Source organism: Myotis yumanensis, unplaced genomic scaffold, assembly GCF_028538775.1.
Source record: "Myotis yumanensis isolate MYYU_CA2020_CCGP unplaced genomic scaffold, mMyoYum1.0.hap1 SCAF_19, whole genome shotgun sequence".
NCBI classification, from domain to species: domain Eukaryota; kingdom Metazoa; phylum Chordata; class Mammalia; order Chiroptera; family Vespertilionidae; genus Myotis; species Myotis yumanensis.
The window spans coordinates 25,789,812-25,811,746 of record NW_027223770.1 but is presented as its reverse complement, the minus strand read 5'-3'; the positions used below and the strand labels follow the sequence as shown (position 1 = coordinate 25,811,746).

Below are 21,935 nucleotides of genomic sequence, written 5' to 3'. Positions count from 1 at the left end.
ACGGGCCTTCTGTGCTACCATGAAGCTTTTCTTTCTTCCCTTCTCTTTGTTCCTTTTTTTGTTGTTAATTCTCATCTGAGAATATTGTTTCCATTGATTTTTTAACATTGATTTTAGAGAGGAAGAGAGAGAAACATCAGTGATGAGAAAGAATCATTGATGGACTGCCTCCTGCATGCGCTCTACTGGGGATCGAACCCACAACCCAGGCATGTGCCCTTGCACTTGTTCGGTTTCACCATTACTTGAGGAGTATTCTACACTTTTCCTCTGTTTAGAAGGCAGAGGCTAGTTATCAATTAAGGTGGTGTTATTCCTTTAACATCTTCCATCTCAGAATCTTAGCATTGGTAGGTCCTCCTGAGAATAAGAGGACTAGTCCAAACTGTTTTAAGAATTCTCTCAACTCCTGGACATGGACAACAGTGTGTGACTGTGGGGGTTGATAACAGGGCATAGAGGGGATAAATGGTGATGGGAAAAATTAAATTAAAAAATGATGGTCTTAAAAAAAGAAAAGGTCTCTGGTGTCCTGCCCTCTGCTAATATGGAGACCTCGTTTCTGCAGTTTCTTCTGGGACTTCTCTTGAGAAGTGTTCTAGAAAATTCTTCAAGCAACTTCCAGGGGCCATAGGTGAGTTTTTCATAACCTCAAATTCCAGTGTCTTCTTCCTCCTCACTGACAGTTGATAACTTTGCATTTCACTGAGATAGAACCTATTTGAATAGAACTTGAGCACGGAACCTTTGCAGTTACTTGAACAGACTATTGTTAAATATAATTTTTAACCAATTTTTTTTTTAATGGAGAAAAGGGTCCATTAAGGCAAACAAAGGGGCCACAAACGCAGTAATGCAGCTCAGCCCCCACCATTCAGTTTGCAAAATCACAGGGATTGCATGCTGGTTCTTAAATGTTAGGCTAATTCTGCCCCCTAGTGGCAGTAGGGACATTTCCGAAGAAAGCAATGCCCAGGAGCTGTTGGTCATTCATCATGGCAAAAAGGGCAAATCCAGCCTGGCCTGGGTGGCTCCGTGGTTGAGCATCCACCTGTGAACCAGGAGGTCACTTTTTGATTCCCGGTCAGGGCACCTGCCTGGGTTACAGGCTCCATCCCCAGTGATTCTCTCTCATCATTGATGTTTCTCTCTCCGTCTCCATTCCTCTCTGAAATATATTAAAAAAAAGAAAAAGGGCAAATCCAGCAGGAAGATATAACAATCTCGAATTCTCATAAACATTAAAATATGTTAAATAACATTTGTCAGAACTGAAAGGAAAAATACATAACTACACATGGAGATAGGAACATCTCTGCCTCCACTGGCCACGCTGCTCCCCGGCCCGGGTTTAGGACAGCGGGAGCGAGCACCTCCCACACCTGCCCAACCCGGCTCGGGGGCGGCCGGAAGCCCCTCGCTGGTGGGGCGGGGAGGCCTGGGGGCGGGGCTCAGTCGACTCCGCGTTCCTCATTGGCTCCGTGAGCTCGAGGCTCGTGTCGCCACATGCGTGCGCCGCTCGTGCGGAAGGGGGCGTGGCCCAGTGGGAAGGAGGAGGCAAGATGGCGGCTTCCGTGGGGCAGCGGTGCCTGAGGTTGCTGCGTGAGGTCGCGCCCTGGCGGAGCAGGTACCGTGCTTGGAGGGGGGCGGCCTGGGCCCAGCCGGGGTCGGGAGGGAGGAGTCGTGTTTAGTCGCCGGCTCGCCCCGGGGCCGCTCCGGGGGCGACGGGGTCACCGCCTTCACCTCGAGCCCGGGAGCAGGTGCGGCTGCCGCCGCGTAGGGCGGCCCGGGTTTAGTCGGGGTCTTGCTAAGCGCCCGGGCTTTGCCCTCACCAGCTACACGTGCACAGGGACAAGGGAAAGGAAGGGGAAAGGCCAGAGGGAGGAAGCCGTGCCGCCCTGGAGTCGAGGCGGGACTGGCGCCTCTCGGGGGTTCGTGTTCCTGGAGGGGACGGGCGGCGTGGTGTGGGGGGAGCACTGGACTGGGAGTCCTCGAGCGGCTTTCACTTCGGAGTCTGGTTCTTGGCAGCGAGGGGTTTGAGGCCCGTGACCTCCAGGTAGGATGGACCTGGGGTCCCGTTTACCGGGGCGACTCCCACCTCGGACGTGCTGGGAGCTGGAGGACGCCCCGAGGCGCCGTCTACGCCCGGCTCTTCCTCGAGTTGGCGAAAGGGAGGCCCCGGGAGAGAGGCCTCGCTCGTGTTCACCCAGTGAGGTAGTAGCAGAGCCAGGACTCTCCCCCCCCCCCCCCCCCCCCCGCCCAAGGACCTCAGGCTGCCCGCCGTGTGAGCATTTACTATTATTATTATTATTATTATTATTATTATTGTTATTACTATCATCCCCCATAGCTCGGGAACAGTGGGGCTCTCGGAAGATGCATGAGTGTTGGCAGCTGTGACTCAGGGTCAGCCGCTTGGTGTGGTTTCTAAGAAGGGAGGTTTGGACGCTGGGAAACACGTGTGTTTCCGGCCGGGTTCCTCTCAGAGACGTTGCCCAAAGCCACCCCTCGCGGTACCTTTGGGAAGTTAGAGACACGGAATTTGCTCTGAGAGGGGAGCAGAGCTGTCCTCCGCCTGGACGCGAAAGCTTCCTCTCCCTATTGACTGTGCAGAGGCAGCAGGTCGCTCAGGAGGGGCCTCTGCCGTTGGGTGGTAACTGGTGGGATCTGGGCAGGTGGGGCTCTGTGGTTTCAGTTATTACCAGGTGTGCTGCTTGCATCAGCCATGAATTCTTTTAAGCTGTGTCATGAGTTGGGAAGACTAAAAAGTGACATTCCTAAAATATTTTTTAAATGAGGAGGAGGAGGATTTACTCATTGTCATTAAAAAACGGGGAAGTTGCCGGGCCAGCGTAACTCGGTGGTTGAGCGTCAACCTTTGAGCCAGGAGGTCACGGTTCGATTCCCAATCAGGGCACATGCCCGGGTTGCAGCCTCGATCCCCAATGTGGGGCCTGCAGGAGGCAGCCGGTCAGTGATTCTCTCTCATCATTGATGTCTCTCTCTTTCTCTTTCTCTCTCCTTCCCTCCCTCCCTCTCTTCCCCTTCCTCTCTAAAATCAATAAAAATACATATTTTTTTTAAAGGGTGGGGTGGAGGTACACTTTTAGTACCAATGTAAGTTCGAAAGACTAGATTTAGGTGCAGTGATTGGGAAGGATAAGGACTTGGGTACAATAAGATGTCTTAATATTCAAAGGTATTACATATCAAGACAGAAGGAAACTATATTGATACAAAAACCTAAAAGGTAACACTTTCTTGAGTTTTCAGTAAAGCAGCCTCTGAGAGTTGCACAGGTGAAAGCCCCATATCGCAGGGAAGTTTTTAGTAACTGGGTGATGTGCGACAGGTGATAGAACACGGAGAGAGCAACATCTCGGGTGACAATTTGGGGCCATGTTTGATAAAAGAATGTGGGGCGATATGTATTAGAAATAGAGATCCCCATCCTGCTGCCAAATTCAGGCTCAGTAGGTGGAGGCTGGGGCTCTAAGTGCCCCCGATCATTCTCAGGTTTGGGCAAGTATGGACATGGTGCTCAGGGAGTGGTTGGTTGTGTAAGACTTGCATTTACCAGTATATATGGTGCCAGGGACTATGGAAGAGTAGGCCTTTACAGTTCAGTAGGAGAGAGAAAACACCCTAGGAAATTATATAAGATAGAATATGAAATGAGGCTGTCAGAGGCCTGCCAGGTCATTTTCAGAACTTTCACAGCTTTAGAGGCAGGAGAGAGAGAACAGCTATAGTTACAATGTTGTCACCAGAGGTGATGTTAACATTGATGCCGTAACATTGTTGAATCCATAGACTGTATTCAAAATTTGCCAATTGATCTAATTGTTTTAATTATAAAAACAATGTCTAATGGTTCATTTTTGCTTGATTGCAGCCTCCATCACCGTGAAAACACTGCCCTGAACCACTTCCCACAGCCCTCGCGGACGCTGCCTCTCAGAGCCTTCTCTAAAAGTAAGTAGCCATCAGAGGTGGTGGCCTCAGCTTCGGGCTGCTCATCAGATAATTGGGATGCACGTGGCACCTGTTCCTCAGGGTTGTGGTTAGAATCCAAGGACATGTGCCTGTGAGGTGCCCACATGCCCGGCATGTGGTCTCACTGAGGCAGTAGCTGTTGTTCTCTCCCTGTTTTACCGGCTGCCTACCGTCTGTTGTGTGACTGTCCCATTTAGCGTTGGGCATTTGTTCCCAGTCTTTTCCTACTGTAGGTGGCGCTATAGTAACATCTCTGCATCTTCAGGATGTATCCGTAAAGGTCGAACTGCTGAGTCAGGTTTATGTATTTTACAGTTGGGTATTTACGCCAGTTGCTCCTCACAGAGGGTAAACCAGTTTCCCCTCACACAGCAGGACACACCGTGGTACATTAGTTCCCCACCCCCACACTGTGGGTTAGGAACTTTTTTGATCTTGAAGCAGCTATGTGAACCCTTTTGAAAATGTGTATTGTCCTTCTTATCTAAATACCCTTTTTATTCATCATACCAAGAGCTATTTTTAACTGCCCAATAAGAGCACCTTGGAGTAGAATGAGATGGTTAGTGAGAACAGAAGCAAAGGCTTATTGTAGTTAACAGTGGCGCACCTGGGTGTTATTGAATTGGCCTGCGTGCTGGAACACGCAGGAACCACATGGAAGATGGAGGTGGGGAACCTCCTGCATTAAGCTGTGCTTTTAGGAAGTGGCAAACCCAGTGGAGCAGTGGTCAGGAGGGGGAGCGCTCGTATTCACTGCTTCCTTTTGGAAGAGTAAAGCAAGCCTTTGAGAGGCAAGAAAAAGAGGCCCGTCATCGGAGAAATACGCGCCGGCATTAGGTTGAGTGGGACCAGTCAGTCCAGGATGTGGCCTAGTGCAGGGAGGATACAGGTTTTCTCATCACCAAATATTCCAGAAAGAGAAAAAAGTGTTCTTGCTTTTTGACACATCTTTCTTGGTCGTCAGAGGTAGAGTATTTAGTTATTAAGTAGTAAGGGTCCACGAGGGATCATTAGAGGGTGGAAGAGATTAATGACACCCTCGCTTGCTCATTGAAAAAAGGAACAGCAGCAACTAGAACCCGCTGGAGGGAGGCGATGCCGGGAGCAGGGCGCTCCTTCCTTGGAGTCGGGCCTATGAAGGGTGTGCTCTGGTTCTGCGTAGGCGACCGGGAAGTCAGCTCTAGAGATTTTGTTTTAATAACAGTTGTATTGATCAATAATTCACATACCATAAATTCACCCTTTTAAGTATGCGTTTCCGTGTCCTTTAGTATATTTTCAGGGTTGTGCAACTGTCACCACTGTCTGCTTTCAGGGCATTTTCATTTCCTCCTTGCCCTCCCATGAAAAACACTCCACCCATTAAACTGTCCCTCCCCATTTCTCCCTCCCCCCCCTTCCCCAGGCAATCACTAATCACTTATAGTGCCTTTCCTATACTGGGTATCTATAATAATAAAAGTATAATATGCTAATTAGACCGGACAGCCGAATGACCTTCCGGACGTCCTTCTGGATGAAGCCGTGGCTGCCGCCGCTGCGGCTGCAAGGGCCAAGCCCCTTGCAGGAATTTCGTGGATCGGGCCTCTAGTTTGACATGAATGGAATCCCACAATATACAGCTTTTTGTGGCTGGCTTCTTTCATGTAATGTTTTCAGGTTCATGTTGTAGCGTTTGTCAGTACTTCATTCCTTTTCATTATCACATAATGTCCCACTGAATGGATGACCACATTTTGTTTATCCAGTCTCCGTTGGGGGTCATTTGGAGTGGGTTTTTTGGCCTGTTACGAATCATGCTTCTGTTGAACATTCTTGTATAAGTTTTTGCGTAGATGTATTTTCACTTTTTTGAGGCACAAATGGTTTTCCAAGTGGCTGCCTCGTTCTGCAGTCCCACCCATCGTGTGAGTGTTCGGTTCCCCCCGACCTGGCAGCACCTAGTGTTTTATTACAACCGTCCTCGTGGCTGGGAGGTGGTAGCTCCTGGGGCTTGAGTTGATTTCCCTAATGACTAGTGATATTGTCTTGACTGGTTAGGCCGCTCTAATGAAGTGTCACACCCCAAGTGGCTTAAACAATAGAATTAATTGTTTTGAGGTTCTGGAGACTAGAGGTCCGAGATGAGGGGGTCACGGGGTTGCTTCCTTCTGACGGCTGTTCCATGCAACTTGTCTGGTGTCTGGTGGTTTGCTGGCAGTCTTTGGCTTCCTTAGCTTTTAGAAGCATCATCCCTAACCCTCACCCTCACCCTCAAGTGGCATTCTCCCTGTGTGTGCATCTTTGTCCAAATTTCCCCTGTTTATAAGGACACCAGTCATTGGATTAGGCCTATCGTGATGATTTGATTACCTGTGGAGACCCTCTGTCCAAGTAAGGTCCTGTTCTGAGCTACTGGGGGTCAGGGTTTCAAGATATGAATTGGGGGAGGGGGCACAGTGTTGAGCATCTTCTCATGTGCTTATTGGCCATTCGTATATCTTGTTTGAAGATACGTCTCTTCAAACCCTTTGTACAACATTTTTTAATTGTTTTTTTTAATTATTGTTGAACTGTAAGAGCTTATGAGATTTTGCATTTGAGAACAATAGTGTCCAATAAGAACTGGACGCCTTGCTAAAGTGAGGTCAGAGAGGCCTGGGTGAGAAAGGGTGCCTGGCTCTCAGCCCTGGACCTGGTGGGGACGGGCTGGCCACCTGGATCAGTGTCTTGACCTCTTTGTTATTCAGTGTTTTCTTAAATTCTGTGACTGTGGCGGCAGTTGGGGCGCCTTGTAGTTTCACAGGAAAGATGCTTGTCGCTTGCTCATTGATAGAATTTGGAGACAGAGGGTCCCAAGTAGTGACTCAGGTGGCACCTGCCTGTCAGATCCCTTGAGAGGCCACTCACCTGCACAGGCTTCTAAGACGCATTGCCTTCCCCTGGCCCTCCTGTTGGCACCGGGCTTGCATGACTCCTTCCTGTCCCTTTTCCCAGGCTCACCATTTTCGCTGTTGTTGGTTTTTTGTTCTTACAGATGCCAGAAAAGTTCACACTGCCCCTGCTCGAGCCTTGTTCCGGTTGCGCCCCCTGCCATTTCTGGTTTTGACTGGCGGCGGCGGGTACGCAGGTTACCGGCAATATGAGAAGTATAGGGAGCGAGAGCTGGAGAAGCTGGGATTGGAGATTCCACCCAAACTCGCAGGTCACTGGGAGGTAGGAATAAGACGGAACCGCCTTGATTTCTCGTCTAGCACAACCGCCCGTCACTTTTAAATGCTCCAAAGTCGAAATGTTTGAAAAAGTGAAACGCGCCTTCTTGGAGCTCATGTCTCCGATGGGCCCTGGCCAAATACAGGAGTTCTCTCTTCTGTCCCAGACCTCCCCAGGGCGCCCCACGGGCTCTGAGTGGAAATGGCCTGCTGCTGAAACCCTCAGTTCTTGCCTGATATTGGGGCCGGCATCCTGGCTGCTCACGCCTTCTCAGGCCGAGGATGAGCTAAAACGGTTGGACTTTGTGGTTAAGTTCTCACCAGAAACCAGACTGAAACAATCAAATCCTTTGTCCTTGTTGCTCAGATACTCCCCCCACTAGAGGGCCACGTGGTAGGGCCAGGCTGTGATACTGACCCCGGGGGTGATGCGTAACGAGCTGCCTTATTCCTCTGTGCTTCCCGTGGCCCAGGACCATCCCTGACTCAGCAGATATTCAGTAAATGTTGAAATAGAATATAAGTGTGTATGTTTAAAAACTGCCCCCTTTGCAGCTATATTTAATAAATGAAAATACAAAATACCAATCGGTCTTGGCAGCCTGGGTGGAAGAGGGTGAAAGTGAAGACGTTACGGTGTTTGGAATGATGCCTGGGTGTCCTCATGAGCCGCTCCGTCCATGTTGGTATCCAGCGCAGCTGGTCCAGGGCGTCTGCGAGTCCCAGCGTGCTCCTCAGGGAGCTAGGCCGTGTCACTTTCCGTCTGGGCCTTTGTGTCGTCAACTGTAAAACAGTGGGTCACCCGGCTGGAGGGGCTCGGTTGAGCGTCGCCCTGTGCACCCAGAGGGTAGGTTCAGTCCCAGGCAGGGCAGGGACGAAGGCAGCCGATGAAAGTTTCTCCCCCCCTTGCTCTCCCCAAGCATGTCCTTGGAGGACTTGAAAACAATAACAGTGTTTGGATTGGAACATGACTCCAGCTCTAACGGTTTATCTAGAATTATTAGCATTACCTGCTACATGTTCTATAGGCTTCCTCCCAAAATCCTGTTTTGGCTTTTGGTGTTGACCCTCTTCCTCCAAGAGAAGCAGTGGAATGGCTTCCCTTGAGTCCCACAGTCCTGTGAAACTGCCTTCGTCGGCGGGCCATGCAGATCGCGGTGTGGCTGGACCCTGAGATGTGTCCGTCTGTCCCCATGTGCCTACCGTCCACGCGCCGTGGCCTTTATAAGACCCACTCAGACCAAGAGACCGAAGGCTTTCTGTCCCTGGCGTCCAGCGCAGATCCTCGGGGAAGGGCAGGCATCGAATGTGAGCTCACCCAGAGTCTGCTGGGCTCTCCCCAGTAAACAGACTCTTCCTGGAGAGCAGTTAGTGTTGCTGAGCTGCCTCATGACTGTCCTCACGTGTTAAACCCAAGCTGCTTCGCTCTGGCCCCAGCACGCGTCAGGCTGACTCACCCTGGGCCGAGCTTGCCGCCCTCAGGAAATCCCCACTCTTCAAGAGGATGTACATTTGGGAGAAACTTGCTGGTTCCAAAATCATGACAGACCAGTGTCAGCAGCTGTTTTCTCAGCGCCCACCATTTGCGTGCTTGGGGTTCCCGCCATACGTGAGGCAGGACCTGAAAAGGGGATTGTTTGTAATGAGGGCGGGGTTGGTTAGTTCCGGGGTCAGCCGGTGACCTGGTTCATGGGTCGATGCTCAACCACTGAGCCACACCAGCCGGGCAGACTGTTTACTCTTCAGTGTCCTTGGTTACGGATGACAGGGTTTTTCGATTTACTGGATGGTTGTAAACTGCGTGGCCTTTACTCAGGACTAGGTCAGCCCTGCTGTTGCACTACGGGGTGGCTCTTGGGGATGCCTACTCAGTGCCTTGTATTCTGTGAGCACTTCCCACCGGCCTGTGGACGTGCAGGTGTCTCCTGACCCCGGGTGAGCTGGGAATTGGCTCCCAGCTCTGAGTGTGCGGTGGAGCTCCTGGAAGTTAAGCACCTGCATGTGCATGGCTTGGTAGTGGGCAGAGCCTCTGGACCTTAGAGAACCCAGCTCGTTATTAGTACAGACACCTCCTTTCATTACCAACTAGCAGGACGCATTGCAGCAGGGGCACGTGAGGGTTTTTGTAAATTATTATTTTTTTAGGGTTCTGGGACCAATTCCAACATTTGCATGTGTGTTTGGGGGTGTATTTCCCACACCAGCAAACAGGCTCACACTAGCTGGGTGTCCTACAGTTCGACTCAGTTCTGACAGTATCTGCCCAGAGAGAGCGAAAGACTGGGTTAAGGGCGGGTTCTGCATCTGTGTGGCAGTTGAGATTTCAGATATGCTGTCCTCTTGTCCCCATAAGTCAGAAAGCGGGAACAGAGCCTTCTTAAGTTCCTCCTAACGAGAGGGGTGAAGGTGTGGGCACTGTATCCCTAAAGCTACTGGGTGATGCCAGGCATGGTGACTCCCGGATTTCTGGGAACACAGGCGATGAGTTCCATGCAGGATGCATCTGGTGAGAAATTCCCCTCGGTCTCTGGCGTTTCCTATTGGTCCTTTCTTGACCTGAGGACAGGGCCGTGTGGTGGGAAAGCTGGGCGATGGAAATGGGGGGCCCGTCGGGGAAGAAGCAGTCCACACAGCCCTCCTGCAAGCCACGGAGGTGACAAGCAGGGGTGGGAGGCCTGTGCTGCAGAGGGAGCTGTGGTGGCAGCCGGCCTCACATCAGGCGTGAGGAACTCCCAGAACACCAGCCCCAGCCTGCAGCCTGGCACGCGGAGTGCTGGCCGCGTCCTACCTGAGTGGCTGGGTCCTGTGACCTGTATCTGCCGTCCACGCTCGGGCAGCTTGTCCCGCCGTCTGCCTCCGTTTCCTAGCCCACTTGTCCTGGCTCACTGGGCTCAGTTTCAGCACCCCCAGCAGCCGGGCCCAGAATCCTGCCTTGCTGTGGTCTAATGGGCGGGCTTCCTGTCAGCCCTTCCCCTGGTCGGATATGCTGATTGCGTCATTCCATCCATGGGGACTGGTGGGCATGCGGATGTGGCGCTGGCCCCACAGGCTAGGGGTCTGCCGTCTAGTGGGACCTTAAGTTTTCAATCCATTTTGAGTTTATTCCTGCACATGCTGCACCTTGTTCTCTTCTCATGCTGCGTGCCACCCTTCCTCAGAGCCACCGAGGGGCTCCCCACCGAGGGGCTCCCCTCCGCGTGAGCCGGAGAAGCCTGCGGGCTGGCAGGGCTGCTGAGAGACATTTGCAAGCACCCATCTTCCTCCCCCCTCCCGCCCGACTGGCCCCCAGGGAATGGGAATCAGCAGAGATTCCTGCCACCCTGTCCCACTGCCTCCTGGTGCCCTGGCGCTCAGTGGGGAGCTGCAGGGGTGGACCTGGAGGGGAGGTCTGTCCACACGTCTTGGTGGCCAAGAGGCCTGAGGTGAGGCCTGCAGAGCCTCCCAGTGGTGAGAGGTGGTACTCCCATCGCGGGAGTTGAAAGGATATGACGGACCCAGTTGGCCGGAAGGGGCTCATTCTGAGGGGAAGTAAGCTTACCACAGGCTCTTGTTTTCCCAGAAATGATCTGTCGGCTATTGTCTGGGTTCCAGAAGGCGTTTCCCTACTGAAACAGGGCCCCAGGCGGGTCAGGTCAGAAGGCCGGAGGCTGATCCCAAGGCAAACCTGGGGCATGTTTGTCACTTTTCTGAACACCATCCCCTGAGGGGCTTTGAGTGTCACAATGAACTCTGGGAGATGGTGTGGAGCCACCTGATTGGTCATTTTACCAGGGAGCATGTTGGTGCCTCCACTCAGCAAATGAGAAGCTGGCTTTTCGACCCACAGACTCTCGCTGGTCTAGGTGCTGGTCTGGGTGGGCCGTGCTGGATGCTCCCAGGACCTTTCTGCTGTGGCGTGCGTGAGGCCAGGACTCTGGCGGCCTCCTCTGTGCTTTAGCTCCTTTTGATCTCGTCACGTGGCATTTGCTTGGAGTGTTGAGGTGAGAAGGGTCTGACGCCTCAGCAGGGCTCAGAGGATGCTGGGAGCCCCGGGCTGGGCCTCAGCGTGGGTCCCCGCCCGCTGCTCCTGCTGCTGTGGGATGTCATGGACGGCCCGAGGCAGGAGCCTCCCGCCGGGTCTCCAGGTTGTCGGTTGTCGTGGAGAAGGTGCTGGTCCCAGTGAGGCCTGGTGTGGGCGGTCTGCACGCCTGGTCAGCTACCATCTCTTCACAGCCCGGAGGCGTCCTAGAAACCACATTCTCGGTGGAAGAAGCGGGCTTGGTTTGGTTCAGGAGCCTGAGCCAGATGAAGGCGCCTCTGAGCAGTGTGACCAGTGGGGTGGCGTGCTGCCTGCGTGGCCAGCACCCCCAGCAGCCGGGCCCCGAATCCTGCCTTGCTGTGGTCTAATGGGCGGGCTTCCTGTCAGCCCTTCCCCTGGTCGGATATGCTGAGTGCGTCATTCCATCCATGTGGACTGGTGGGCATGCGGATGTGGCGCTGGCCCCACAGGCTAGGGGTCTGCCGTCTAGTGGGTAGAAAGGCAGGTCTCACACTGTGTGTACACCTGAAACTAGTCTAAAATAAGGTTGACTGTTAACTGTAATAGGAAAATAAAATAAGACATGTCCTGAGTGCTCGGCCCAGGGGCACACCTGGCCCCCTGGGCTTGTTTGCTGGTCTACGCGGGATTTGTGGGATTGTGTACGGCAGGCGTGGCCACCCCCAGTGAACTGGAGGAGAGGAAGCGGGGGTGGGGCAGCCTGCGTCTCAGGATGTTTCACTTTCTCACTTGGAGGGCTGGACAAGGCTCCTTAGCCCAGAGAAGTCACAGGCACCTGAAGGCCCAGCCTGCCCACAGGGGTGGGAATGGGGAGGGGGGTCAGGGAGGCAGCTGCCCAGACGACCAGCCCCTGCTGGGGCCTGCGGCTCCCAACCCGCCGTGTCACTGGGGAAGTGCCCGGACTGTGATCCAGGGTGCTGGTCTCCTCTTCCCCTTGAAGGGCCCCTGGGCAGGCGGGGCTGGGCCGGGAGGCGGAGCACAGCTCCGGTGTCTGGTGTCCGCCCTTCTGTCCCGTCCCACTGTCTGAGTGGCTGGAGGCTGAGCCCCGCCCGCCAACCCAAGGCTTTGGCAGAGGAGCGGCGTCTCTGTCTCCCTTGTCGGGTGCTGCCCGGAAGCCAGCGGGACAGGACCACCTGCCGGTGAGTGAGCGGGGCTCTTCTCCACACCCGCCTGGGAGGCCACCAGCTCCCGCGGTTCAGGGCACCCCTTTCCGGCTCGGAGCCTGAGGCCTGGGAGCCCAAGGAGCCCGCCCCATAGTCTCCCCTAAGTAGTGGGCTTCCCGGCCCCGCATGGCAGTCGTGGGCCAGTCAGATGAGCTCACTTCCTCTGCATCCTCTGGCTTCTCGGAGCCTTAGGGCCGAGAAAAGGGAAGTGCCTCCAGCGTCGAGAGCTCGACTGGTCTCTTCTGTGCCCCCCAAAGGTCCTGGGGTGGGCGTGGGGGGTGGGGCTGCACTGTTCCTCAGCGGGACCTGGCCGGGTCAGTACTTGTCGCCCCCTCCCCGCCCCTCGCGGGGTGACGTGCTATCCTTTCCGAGCCTGGTCCCTGCTGGCGGGGGGCTGCCCGAGAGGAGGGCCTTTCCTTTGGGAGAGCCCTGTCCCCCCTCCCCGGCTGCCCCTGGGCCATCTCTGCTTCCGCTTCTCCAAGACGGCCCACCCACGTCACGGGGAGAGCCATGGCTCCGCTCCTTCCTTGTGAAGCTTTGCCTGTTTCTAGCACTGGAACAGGAGGAAGGGCTGGTGCCTCACCGGGACACAGCTGCCTGGTGGCCAGGCCCAGGGGAGCTGGGTGTTGTGGGGGGGGGGGGGGGGGGGGGCGGTTCTGCCCTCCAGGGCGGGGCACACACAGTCAGGCCGGTGCACACGTTCAGGGGGCATGGGGTTCTGCTGAGGCTTCAAGAGGGGTGACCTGGCACCCAGGGAGAGTGCTGCGCAGGTGCAGGAGCAGAGTCTGGGTGGTCTCAGGCTGGACGTGAGCAGGGCTGTCGGGCCCTGTGTGCGCAGGGAGAGCCTCTTAGGGGGCGAAGGGGGACAGTTCCGACCCCCTCACTGCCTCCCTGGCCTGGCTGAGGCTCAGACCTGAGTCTGTCAGGTCCTGGGAGCCAGGGGCACATGCCCACGCCCACCCACCTGTAGTAGCTGGTCACTGGCCTGGGTCAGTCCGTCCGACGTGAGGTGGCGTGTCCATTCCACTGAGGGGACAGCCCCCTCCATCCGGTTAGTGAGGGTGGACGGGGACATTGCAGCACTGCTCGGTGTGAACCCCCAGAACAGCATGTCCTGGCACAGATGTGTCCTCCCCCTAGCCTTACGGGCTGGCCAGAGTGCTGTCCCTGTTCCCACGCACAGCTGGGAGGGCAGAGGCGGGCAGGCGTGGGCTCAGTCCTGGTTCCCCCGGGTCCTGTGGGGCCCTCTCTTCCTACTCACAGGCAGCCTCGGCCCTGTTCCTTCCACCTCCCAGTGGGGGACACCTCTGTCCCCCAGGGTGTGGGTCTGGAGGGGAGACGTCGGGAGCCAGGTCTGGGGGTGAGGCTGCACTGAGTTCCTGGTGGAAGGGAGGCCTGGGTTTCTGAGCAGAGTCGTTCTGGGTGTGGTCACAGCTCTGGTCTGGGCCTGGGGTGGGGGTGGGGGTGGCGCAGGAGGAATGACCAGGGAGAGCTCCTGTGAGGGGCAAGGCCTCTCCCTGCTCTCAGGGTGGGGGTTTTGCAGTAACCACATTGTCCCTGTCCCCACCAAAGCCACCTGAGTCCTCATGGTCCATGTGACTGTCCCTTAGGCCTTGTAATGGCTTTAATGTCCTATTGGTCACAGCCAAAAACTCGCCACCGCGGAGTGTCCTTGAGACTCTCGGGGTCCAGGGAGAATGTCCACCCTTCCCCACCTCAGAGCACCTCCTTGCGGCTTCCTGTTCAGCTGAGGCACCCCCACCCCCAGCCCCACTCGGAGCCAGAGAGGGTGAGGCTGTCCCACGTGTGGAGGGAAGTGGGGCTCGGGGATGGGAGGCCTGGAGCACTGCTGGCTACCGAAGTGGGAAGTGACTCTGCCCTCGGGAGGTGAGGGGTGACTGCCAGGGACCGCCCGCCTCCGTCCTACAGCTCTAAGCTGGCCTGGGCTTGCTTCCTGGGGACCTTTCAGAAGAAGAGGCAGAGGAGTGGCCGAGATGGGACTGAGGAGGGAAGGATCTGCTGCCGGCCCCTGAGGACTGCAGCTCCTTGGCCGGCCCCCGAGCTCCCTCCACTGTGGGTGGGAGGGGAGGCGAGGGGAGGTCTGGGGACCATGAAATCCCAGCATGAGCCTCTGCTTTGAGGGTGAGGTTTCCAGAGAAGCGGGTTTGTCTGCGGGCTCTTGACTGTGCCTTTCTGACCTGACAGCATGCTGTGTGGCCACCATGGCTGAGAGCAGCACCCGCAGGTGGCGGCTGGGCCCCATCCCCTCCCATAGGCCTCGCTGGCCCCACCGTGAATCCGAGCTTTCTAGTTTCTAGAGACAGGGAGAGAACCCCGTCCTGGAAGCCACGCGCCAAACTTAGCCCCGACTGCCATCACCCTCTGGGCCTGTTTTCTTGGGGAGCAGTATGAGGCCAAGGCCTGGTGGAAGGGGTGGGGTATGCTCAGCTTGTGGGTGGTGTGGTTGAGGCGACCTGACCATCAGGGATAGGACTGCTAGCTGGAGATCACAGAGCCTGAAGCAGGGGTGTCCATGGGGCTGTGGGCTTGTCCCTCGGGGCCAGAGGAGGCCTGCCCCCCCCCCCCCCCCCCCACACACACACACAGGGAACTGACCCTGCCATCACTCGTCAAGGCCAGTGGCCTGGGGAGGGGTCTGGACCTGCTCTGGTCTGAGTGGGCCGGGCTTTGCTGTCTCCTCGGTCAGGGCAGAAATCCACACTCACGTCCAGACTTCAGGCAGCCTGGTCCTGGCTCCCACGGGCCCCTGCACACCTGGCAGGTGCCGAGCTGGCCTTTTCCTCTGCCTGAGGTGGGTTTGCTGGGTGTCATCTGGTCCTGCTTGTGTGATAGAGCGTGTTGAGTTGGGGCCTCCTGCTGGGTCACATGCATTGGCCGTGTGGGGTCCTGGGTTGGTCAGGGATGGCCAGGCCCCTGCCGGCCTGCAGCTGGGGCTGGAGGCCAGGCTGGTGGGGCGCCCTCCCCGGGGCCTTGACTTCCCGGGGCTGAGGCAGCAACAACCTGGAATGTTTGCTCTTCTTCCCTGTTATCTGTGCGGCTACCGGAAGGGCTGGGAGGAGGCAGTGTGTCCTCCCCCTGGCCTAGCGGGTCCCCGGCCAGAGTGTTGTCCCTGTTCCCAAGTACCGACGGGGAGGGCAGAGGCGGGGCAGGGATGAGCTTCAGTCCTGGCCCCAGCTCCATGCCGTTTTCCTGGATGTCACCTGGGTGCTCCCCGTATGGGGGATCTGGGGCATGGGCCGTGAGGAAGAGCCACCTCTCCTGCCTCCCCTCCCTCATTCCTCAGATGCTACTTTGTCACCTGAATGGAAAATGGGTCAGGTCCTGGCAAGGGAGGGGCCTCCCGAGCCGCAGACTGGGCGACGCTGGGCGCCTGCCTGGAGTGCAGGGCTCAGATTCCCTCCGATTCCCGATTCCCGCTTGTGCTCCTTGGGCCCAGAGGGGCCGGTCCCCTCCCTGCCGGGCTTCACTGGAGCAGCTGGTGGCCAAGCGGGGGACAGCGTGGGCCGAGCTCAGGGCTGGTGCTGCAGGCCCAGCAGGTGTGTGACCAGTGCCTGTCTTTGCAATAGTCCCTGCCCCACCCAGTGGTCTCTGAGCCGAGGGCCGAGGAAGGGGCCCAGCAGCCACCGTGGAGCCGTGACAGCCCAGGAGCTCCTTGGGGGGAAGGGCGGAAGGAGGAGGAACAAAGGCAATCGTGCTGGCGCCGCCTTCCTGCCCGCCCACCATGTGTCAGTCAGAGGCGAGGCGAGGACCAGAGCTCAGCGCGGCGAAATGGTGAGATGCTGCCAGCGGCCTCCTAACCCTGCTGTTCCCCGCCACGACCTCCACAAGGTCAGAGTTCATGTCCAGCGGCCCCGAAGTGGAGGTGGCGGCAGGGGCCCTGGGGCTCCCCCGCGGTTGGAGGGGCCCGGCCTTGGGGGCCTCAGTCGGAGAGCCCGCTTCAGGTACTGGGGAGGCGGAGCGGGCTGGTGGCCCAGGGTCTGTGCTGCACCTAAACTGCTGCACCCCCATCCCAGGCGCCCCCACCCCGACTGGGTGCAGCTCTTCTAGGATTGGTCCCTGTGCTTCTGCAGTGAGCAGGGTGGGTGGGGGCAGTGGGACCGGGAGCGGGGATTTGTCTGGCTTTTCTTGGGCCCCACCACCAACCAGACCTGTTTAAAAAACTGGGGGGCGGTGAGAGAATGAACGGGGAGTCCGCAGAGCAATGGATGCCGCAGTACCGTCCCTGAGCTGGGCCTGGCCATCGGCTCGGTTCTCTGTGTTTCCTGCTTTCGGTATCAGCTGAGCTGCCTCTTTGTTCCTTGGTTTGGTCAGCAAGGGGGGGCGGGGTGGCAAAGGACACCGCTTCTCTGGGAGTGCCCGGCGCAGATGGGGGACTTAGTTTCCAGTTGAATGCAGTCCGTTTGCAGATGCTCAGAGGGTGTCACTGTGGCCTCCTGATGGCTGCTCTAGGGCCTTTGGCACTGAGGGGACATGGGCCTCACTGATGTGGCTCAGGAGGCCCAGGTTCTGGGGAGAGGCTGCGCCTGAGTTGAGTGCGCTGGGCTGGGGAGGCTTGGGCCAGGGGTGTGGCAGGTTCCCCCCAGCAATTTGTGGGTGGGTTTTGGAGAAGCTGACCTGGTGTCGAGTGGCCATGCTGATGGACGGAGCAGTCGCTGCGAGGGGGTTGTTTTCCTCTGTGATCTCGTCAGTCCCAGCCCCTTAACTCAGATGAGGAACTAAGAGGCCTGGAGCCATCCGTTGGTTCCCCAGGTCCTCGCGGGCAGTAGCTCCCCCACGGTGCACGGCTATGCTAAGGGGTGCTGGTGCCCCAGGAGGGTGGGGGCGAGGTGGTGCTTAGCCCTGAAGGGCCTCCCAGGGCCTGTCCCATGTTCAGAAGCCGCTTCCTCAGAGAGGTGAGGAGCTGGACCTCACGCTGCGTCTCAGCTGCCAGCAGACACCTGTCCGCCGCAGCCGGGGCAGATGTGAGGGGCTGGGACTTGAGCTGCCAACCAGAGGCGGCCAAGCCACTGGGTCAGAATGGGGTTAGGATGCGGGGCAGGGCGGGTGCTGCTCTGAGGCGAGCTTGCTGAGGGTGGGTGGGGCTCCCAGTGCCTCCCAGACCCCGGCTGCTGACCCGTCACACGTGGACATTGCCCGCAGGTTGCACTTCCCCCAGCTGGCCCTGCGACGGAGGCTGGGACAGCTGAGCTGCATGTCCAGACCTGCGCTGAAACTGCGCTCCTGGCCCCTGACGGTCCTCTACTACCTCCTGCCCTTCGGTGCCCTCAGACCGCTCAGCCGGGTGGGATGGAGGCCCGTGAGCAGGGTAAGTGTGTGCAGGCTGCTGGCCGGGCCCACCCGGGCAGCCTGAGGTGGGGACCAGACCTAGGAGACAGTGGTCATTGAGGGCCTGGCTGTGGGGCTGAGCCTGCCAGGCAGGGTGCTGAACGGTGAGGTGAGGGCCTGCTGGCCGGTGGCTGTGGTCCTGCCGACAGGTGACTGAGGGCCGGCTCTGCCTGCATTTGTGCCATTCAGGGGCTCTGCTTCTGGAAAGAACCATACTGGGCATTCAGAAAATGGTGTCGGGTTGATTTTCTTGTTCAAGGAGGAGTGAGCTTAGAGGTAATTTTGAGAAGAATCTAAACTAATTCCTGGATGCCAGAGGGCGGTCCAGGAAGGCTGGAGCCTGTGTGGGCCCCTTGGGGAGGGGATGCCTTTGAGGACATGCAAGCCCGGGCAGTTCCCTGGAGGGCAGGTGGGCCCCAAGGAGGAGGCCCTGCTCCTGGCCCTTGGACGGCCCAGGTGGGGTGTCTCGAGGCTTGAAAGCTATGGAGCTCTGGACATTCAGCCTGAGGTCACATGGCAGCTATGGCCACGCCAGTGTACAAGCGTCAGCTGGGAGGAGTTCTGGGAATCAGGCAGGCAACACCTAGAGGCGGTTAAGTTGGAATGAAATTGCTTTTACCTTGGGGGCTTGATTGTGTTCAGACATCAGCCACCAACTAGCAATCCGACATCGACATCGGCGGCACCTAGAAGGGTCACCTGGCCCTGAGAGGCTGGTTCCCTTGTCCCACCTGGGAGGAGCCCCAAATGCAAACAGCCATGTGGCCTGGCCCATCACAGGAGATGCATCTGCATGTCACAGTCCCTGACCTTGGACGGGGGAGTGGGTCTTGTTAGGACAGGGAATCACTTTGGGCTGCACTTTCCTGTCCTCCAGCCACAGCCTGTCTGTGACGGTATCAGATCCATTTATGCTCCCTCCCCCTTCAAGAAGCAAGACTGCTGCCCAGTCTCGCCCCAGGGACTAGGATGGTTGCGGCGGGTCTGTGTGAAATGACAAACACCGGCGTTGTAGTCCCGTGTCGGTCTGGGCCAGGACAGCCTGTGAAACCACTTTGCAAGCTCAGTCTGGTTCCTAGTGAGAAACCACATCACAAAGCCAATGTGGGGTGCCCAAGGCCTCTGGAGGGGGCTCCCTTGGTGGGGGCAGTGGGCTAGCAGGGTGGCCGACTCACCCACCCGCCTGTGGCCTGCAGGTGGCGTTGTACAAGTCGGTGCCCACACGCTTGCTGTCGCGGGCCTGGGGTCGCCTTAACCAGGTGGAGCTGCCGCACTGGCTGCGCAGGCCCGTCTACAGCCTGTACATCTGGACCTTCGGGGTGAACATGAAGGAGGCCGCCGTGGAGGACCTGCACCACTACCGCAACCTCAGCGAGTTCTTCCGGCGCAAGCTGAAGCCACAGGCCCGGCCCGTGTGTGGCCTGCACTGCGTGGTGAGGCCTGGTCCTGCCTTCCACTCCCCCCTCCAGAAACAGGATGTAGCCTGTGCCTTTGGGAACCAGTCCCAACAGCCCCCACGGGTGGGCATTCCTGCCCTGCGTCCTCTCTCCCCCCTCCCGTCCCTGGCAGTAAGACCCGCCTGCCCTTCCAGATCAGCCCGTCAGATGGGAAGATCCTCAACTTTGGGCAGGTGAAGAACTCGGAGGTGGAGCAGGTGAAGGGGGTCACCTACTCCCTGGAGTCGTTCCTGGGCCCGCGTACCTCTGTGGAGGACCTGCCCTTCCCACCAGGTAGGTCCTGGCCTGGCCGCCCTGCTGCAGTGTGGCTGGGAACGGGTTGGGAAGTGGACACTGGGAAGGCTGTAGGCACTGAGGGCTGGCCCCTGGGCCAGGGATCACTCTGCCCAGTGCTTCAGGGCCTCCCTGAAGCCCGTGTCCAGATGACACACAGGCCCCAGCTGGGGACATCGGGTGCCCATCTGATAGCCTGGCCCTGTGTCCGCCCCCGACAGCCGCCTCCTGCAACTCCTTCCGGAGCCAGCTGGTCACCCGGGAAGGGAACGAGCTCTACCACTGCGTCATCTACCTGGCCCCCGGGGACTACCACTGCTTCCACTCGCCCACCGACTGGACCGTGTCCCACCGGCGCCACTTCCCAGGTAGGCCAGGCCGGCCCAGGGCTGAGGGCTGCCTCAGCTTCTAGGTCTCAGGGACCCAGCCCCCTCAGTGTTTGCAGTGATGTGAGTGTGACCCTGGGTGGCTGGGCCTCCCGCCGGGCAGAGAGTAGCAGTGTCCCTGCTGTCACAGGCTCCCTGATGTCCGTGAACCCCGGCATGGCCCGCTGGATCAAAGAGCTCTTCTGCCACAATGAGCGGGTGGTCCTGACTGGGGACTGGAAACACGGCTTCTTCTCGCTGACAGCTGTGGGGGCCACCAACGTGGGCTCCATCCGCATCTACTTTGACCAGGTAAGCAGAACCCAGGCCACTTGGGGTCCCCTGCACAGCCAGATCTGTCAGAACCAGAAGTTTGACCCTTGCCCCCTCGGGTGCTGATCTTGCACCTTTGTTTGTGCTGGAGAACAGTCGGGTCTGATCCTCAGAGGCCTGCCTCGTTCAGAGCGGGCGTCGGGCACTGTGTCTGGTGAGGCACCGGCCCCTGGGCTGAGCTGCTAAGCCCACCGCCCTTTGCAAGCAGTTGGGGGCGGGCCACAGGCTGTGTCGAAGGTCCAGGGAGCCAGTCTCCACCTGCTCTGCCTCTGCCTCCCCAGGACCTGCACACAAACAGCCCACGGTACAGCAAGGGCTCCTACAACGACTTCAGCTTCGTGACCCAGGCCAACAGGGAGGGCATCCCCATGCGCAAGGGTGAGCACCTGGGTGAGTTCAACCTGGGCTCCACCATCGTGCTCATCTTCGAGGCCCCCAAGGACTTCGACTTCAAGCTGAAAGCAGGACAGAAAATCCGATTTGGGGAGGCCCTGGGCTCCCTCTAGGCCTCTCCTGACTGCCGCTGCTGAGGGATCTAAACAGAAATGGGAGAGTTTTTGAGAGGAACCTCCTCAGCTGTCTGGAGGGGACTCTCAGGACCAGGGGGTCTGACCAGGCAGGACCTGGGTCACTTCTGCTCCTGCTGTCCCAGAGGTGCGGGCGAGGCCAGAGCCCGGTCCTGCCCAAGACCTACGTCATCCCCTCTGCTCACCCTAAAGAGAAAGTAAGTGTCGGGCTGATCTCAGATTCCTTTTTGGAGAAGTTTTAACCCCTATTGCATAAACCAGAGACCTGCATCTCCTGGCTGAGCGTTGTTGGTCTTGGTTTGTTAAGATGGTAAGTGGTACTGTACCTTTTGCTGCTCCTCCCATCACTACTGTTGGCCTCCCCTCCTGGCACTGACTGGGCCCACCTGCCCCGAGCAGGACCGCCAGCCTGTAACGTAACTGCTTTCTGTTTCCAAACCCGGCCCACCTGCTCACTGGGAAAGCCTTCCTCTTCACACTGGTGGCGACTACGTCCCTCGACTCAGCCAGGTCTCCCGAGGATGGTGACTAGACGAGGCGCTTTGCAGACCCGAGTGACCCGGAGCTGTCAAGGCCGGTTACTGAACCCCCTGACTGGTGTCCCGTGTGAATGGGGCAGGCAGGTAGTCATGGCCACACAGGGAGAACTTGCGTCCTGTCTCCCCCGCCCCCCTCCCCAAGATCCAGCCCTCCATTAAATACAGGGAAGTTGCTGCTGTTGGTTCGGGGGTGTATGCTGGAGGCAGAGGAGCCCTGGCACACTGGGTGGGAGGCATGGCCGGTGCCTAGAAACCCTGTCCCACGTGGTAGGCATGTGTCCTTGGGGAGCCACTGAGGTGGCCCGGGGTTCCTGTCTCCTGGGGACTCCGCATTTCTCCTGCAGGAGAAGCCATTTGAACTTTTTCAACTGTATCAGTAGCACAGTATTTTTGTATGAAAAGTGGGAGACTTCTGAACAGTAATTCATGTAATTGCAACATTTTGAAATAATAATTTTAAAAAGCTCATTTTACTTTACATTCTGTTCCTGGAGGCGGGCTGAGGCCTCCCTGGCCAGGGCTTCTAGCACAGGGCCCGCCGCAGGGCCTGGACGCGGGCGATGCAGGTGCTGACGGGCTGGCGCCGGGCCTGGAGCTCTGCAGCCAGTTGCTGGGCCTGCAGCTCCACCTGCGGGCAGGGAAGGACGGCCGTGCTGAGAGGAAGCACAGCCAGAGCCCCTCCCAGGGGGGCCGGGTACCTCAC

At 57.6% G+C, this 21,935-nt stretch overlaps 2 protein-coding genes across 7 annotated transcripts in view; one reads left to right on the top strand and one right to left on the bottom strand.

The window, feature by feature from the left end:
- The first annotated feature begins 556 nt into the window (after positions 1–556).
- PISD (phosphatidylserine decarboxylase) lies at positions 557–21,700 on the top strand. 3 transcript variants are annotated; one of them, XM_070399994.1, is made up of 8 exons: positions 557–634; positions 3,896–3,975; positions 17,553–17,718; positions 18,935–19,171; positions 19,330–19,468; positions 19,690–19,836; positions 19,985–20,145; positions 20,448–21,700. In XM_070399994.1, exons 3-8 carry the CDS (start codon positions 17,605–17,607, stop codon positions 20,670–20,672), a joined length of 1,023 nt encoding a protein of 340 aa, XP_070256095.1. In that variant the 5' UTR covers positions 557–634; positions 3,896–3,975; positions 17,553–17,604; the 3' UTR covers positions 20,673–21,700. The 3 variants fall into 3 exon arrangements, with proteins under 3 accessions (XP_070256095.1, XP_070256093.1, XP_070256094.1); XM_070399992.1 differs by lacking the exons at positions 557–634; positions 17,553–17,718 and adding exons at positions 1,546–1,627; positions 7,016–7,194; XM_070399993.1 differs by lacking the exons at positions 557–634; positions 3,896–3,975 and adding exons at positions 12,288–12,368; positions 15,980–16,184.
- SFI1 (SFI1 centrin binding protein) overlaps positions 21,029–21,935 on the bottom strand; it is a 42,856-nt gene continuing 41,949 nt past the window's right edge. For 3 of the 4 annotated variants that reach the window (XM_070399987.1, XM_070399988.1, XM_070399989.1), the window contains exon 32: positions 21,030–21,860. In XM_070399987.1, the coding sequence (XP_070256088.1) occupies positions 21,756–21,860 (105 nt within the window). In that variant the 3' untranslated portion in view covers positions 21,030–21,755. Of the gene's footprint in view, positions 21,861–21,935 lie in introns of all 4 variants that reach the window. The other variant, XM_070399991.1, reaches the window with a different exon arrangement.

Coding starts and splice junctions, on each gene's coding strand:
- PISD (XM_070399992.1), top strand. CDS start 1,563: ATGGCGGCTTCCGTGGGGCAGCGGTGCCTGAGGTTGCTGCGTGAGGTC. Junction 1,628..3,895: donor GTCGCGCCCTGGCGGAGCAG/GTACCGTGCTTG, acceptor GCTTGATTGCAG/CCTCCATCACCGTGAAAACA. Junction 19,837..19,984: donor CCACCGGCGCCACTTCCCAG/GTAGGCCAGGCC, acceptor CTGCTGTCACAG/GCTCCCTGATGTCCGTGAAC.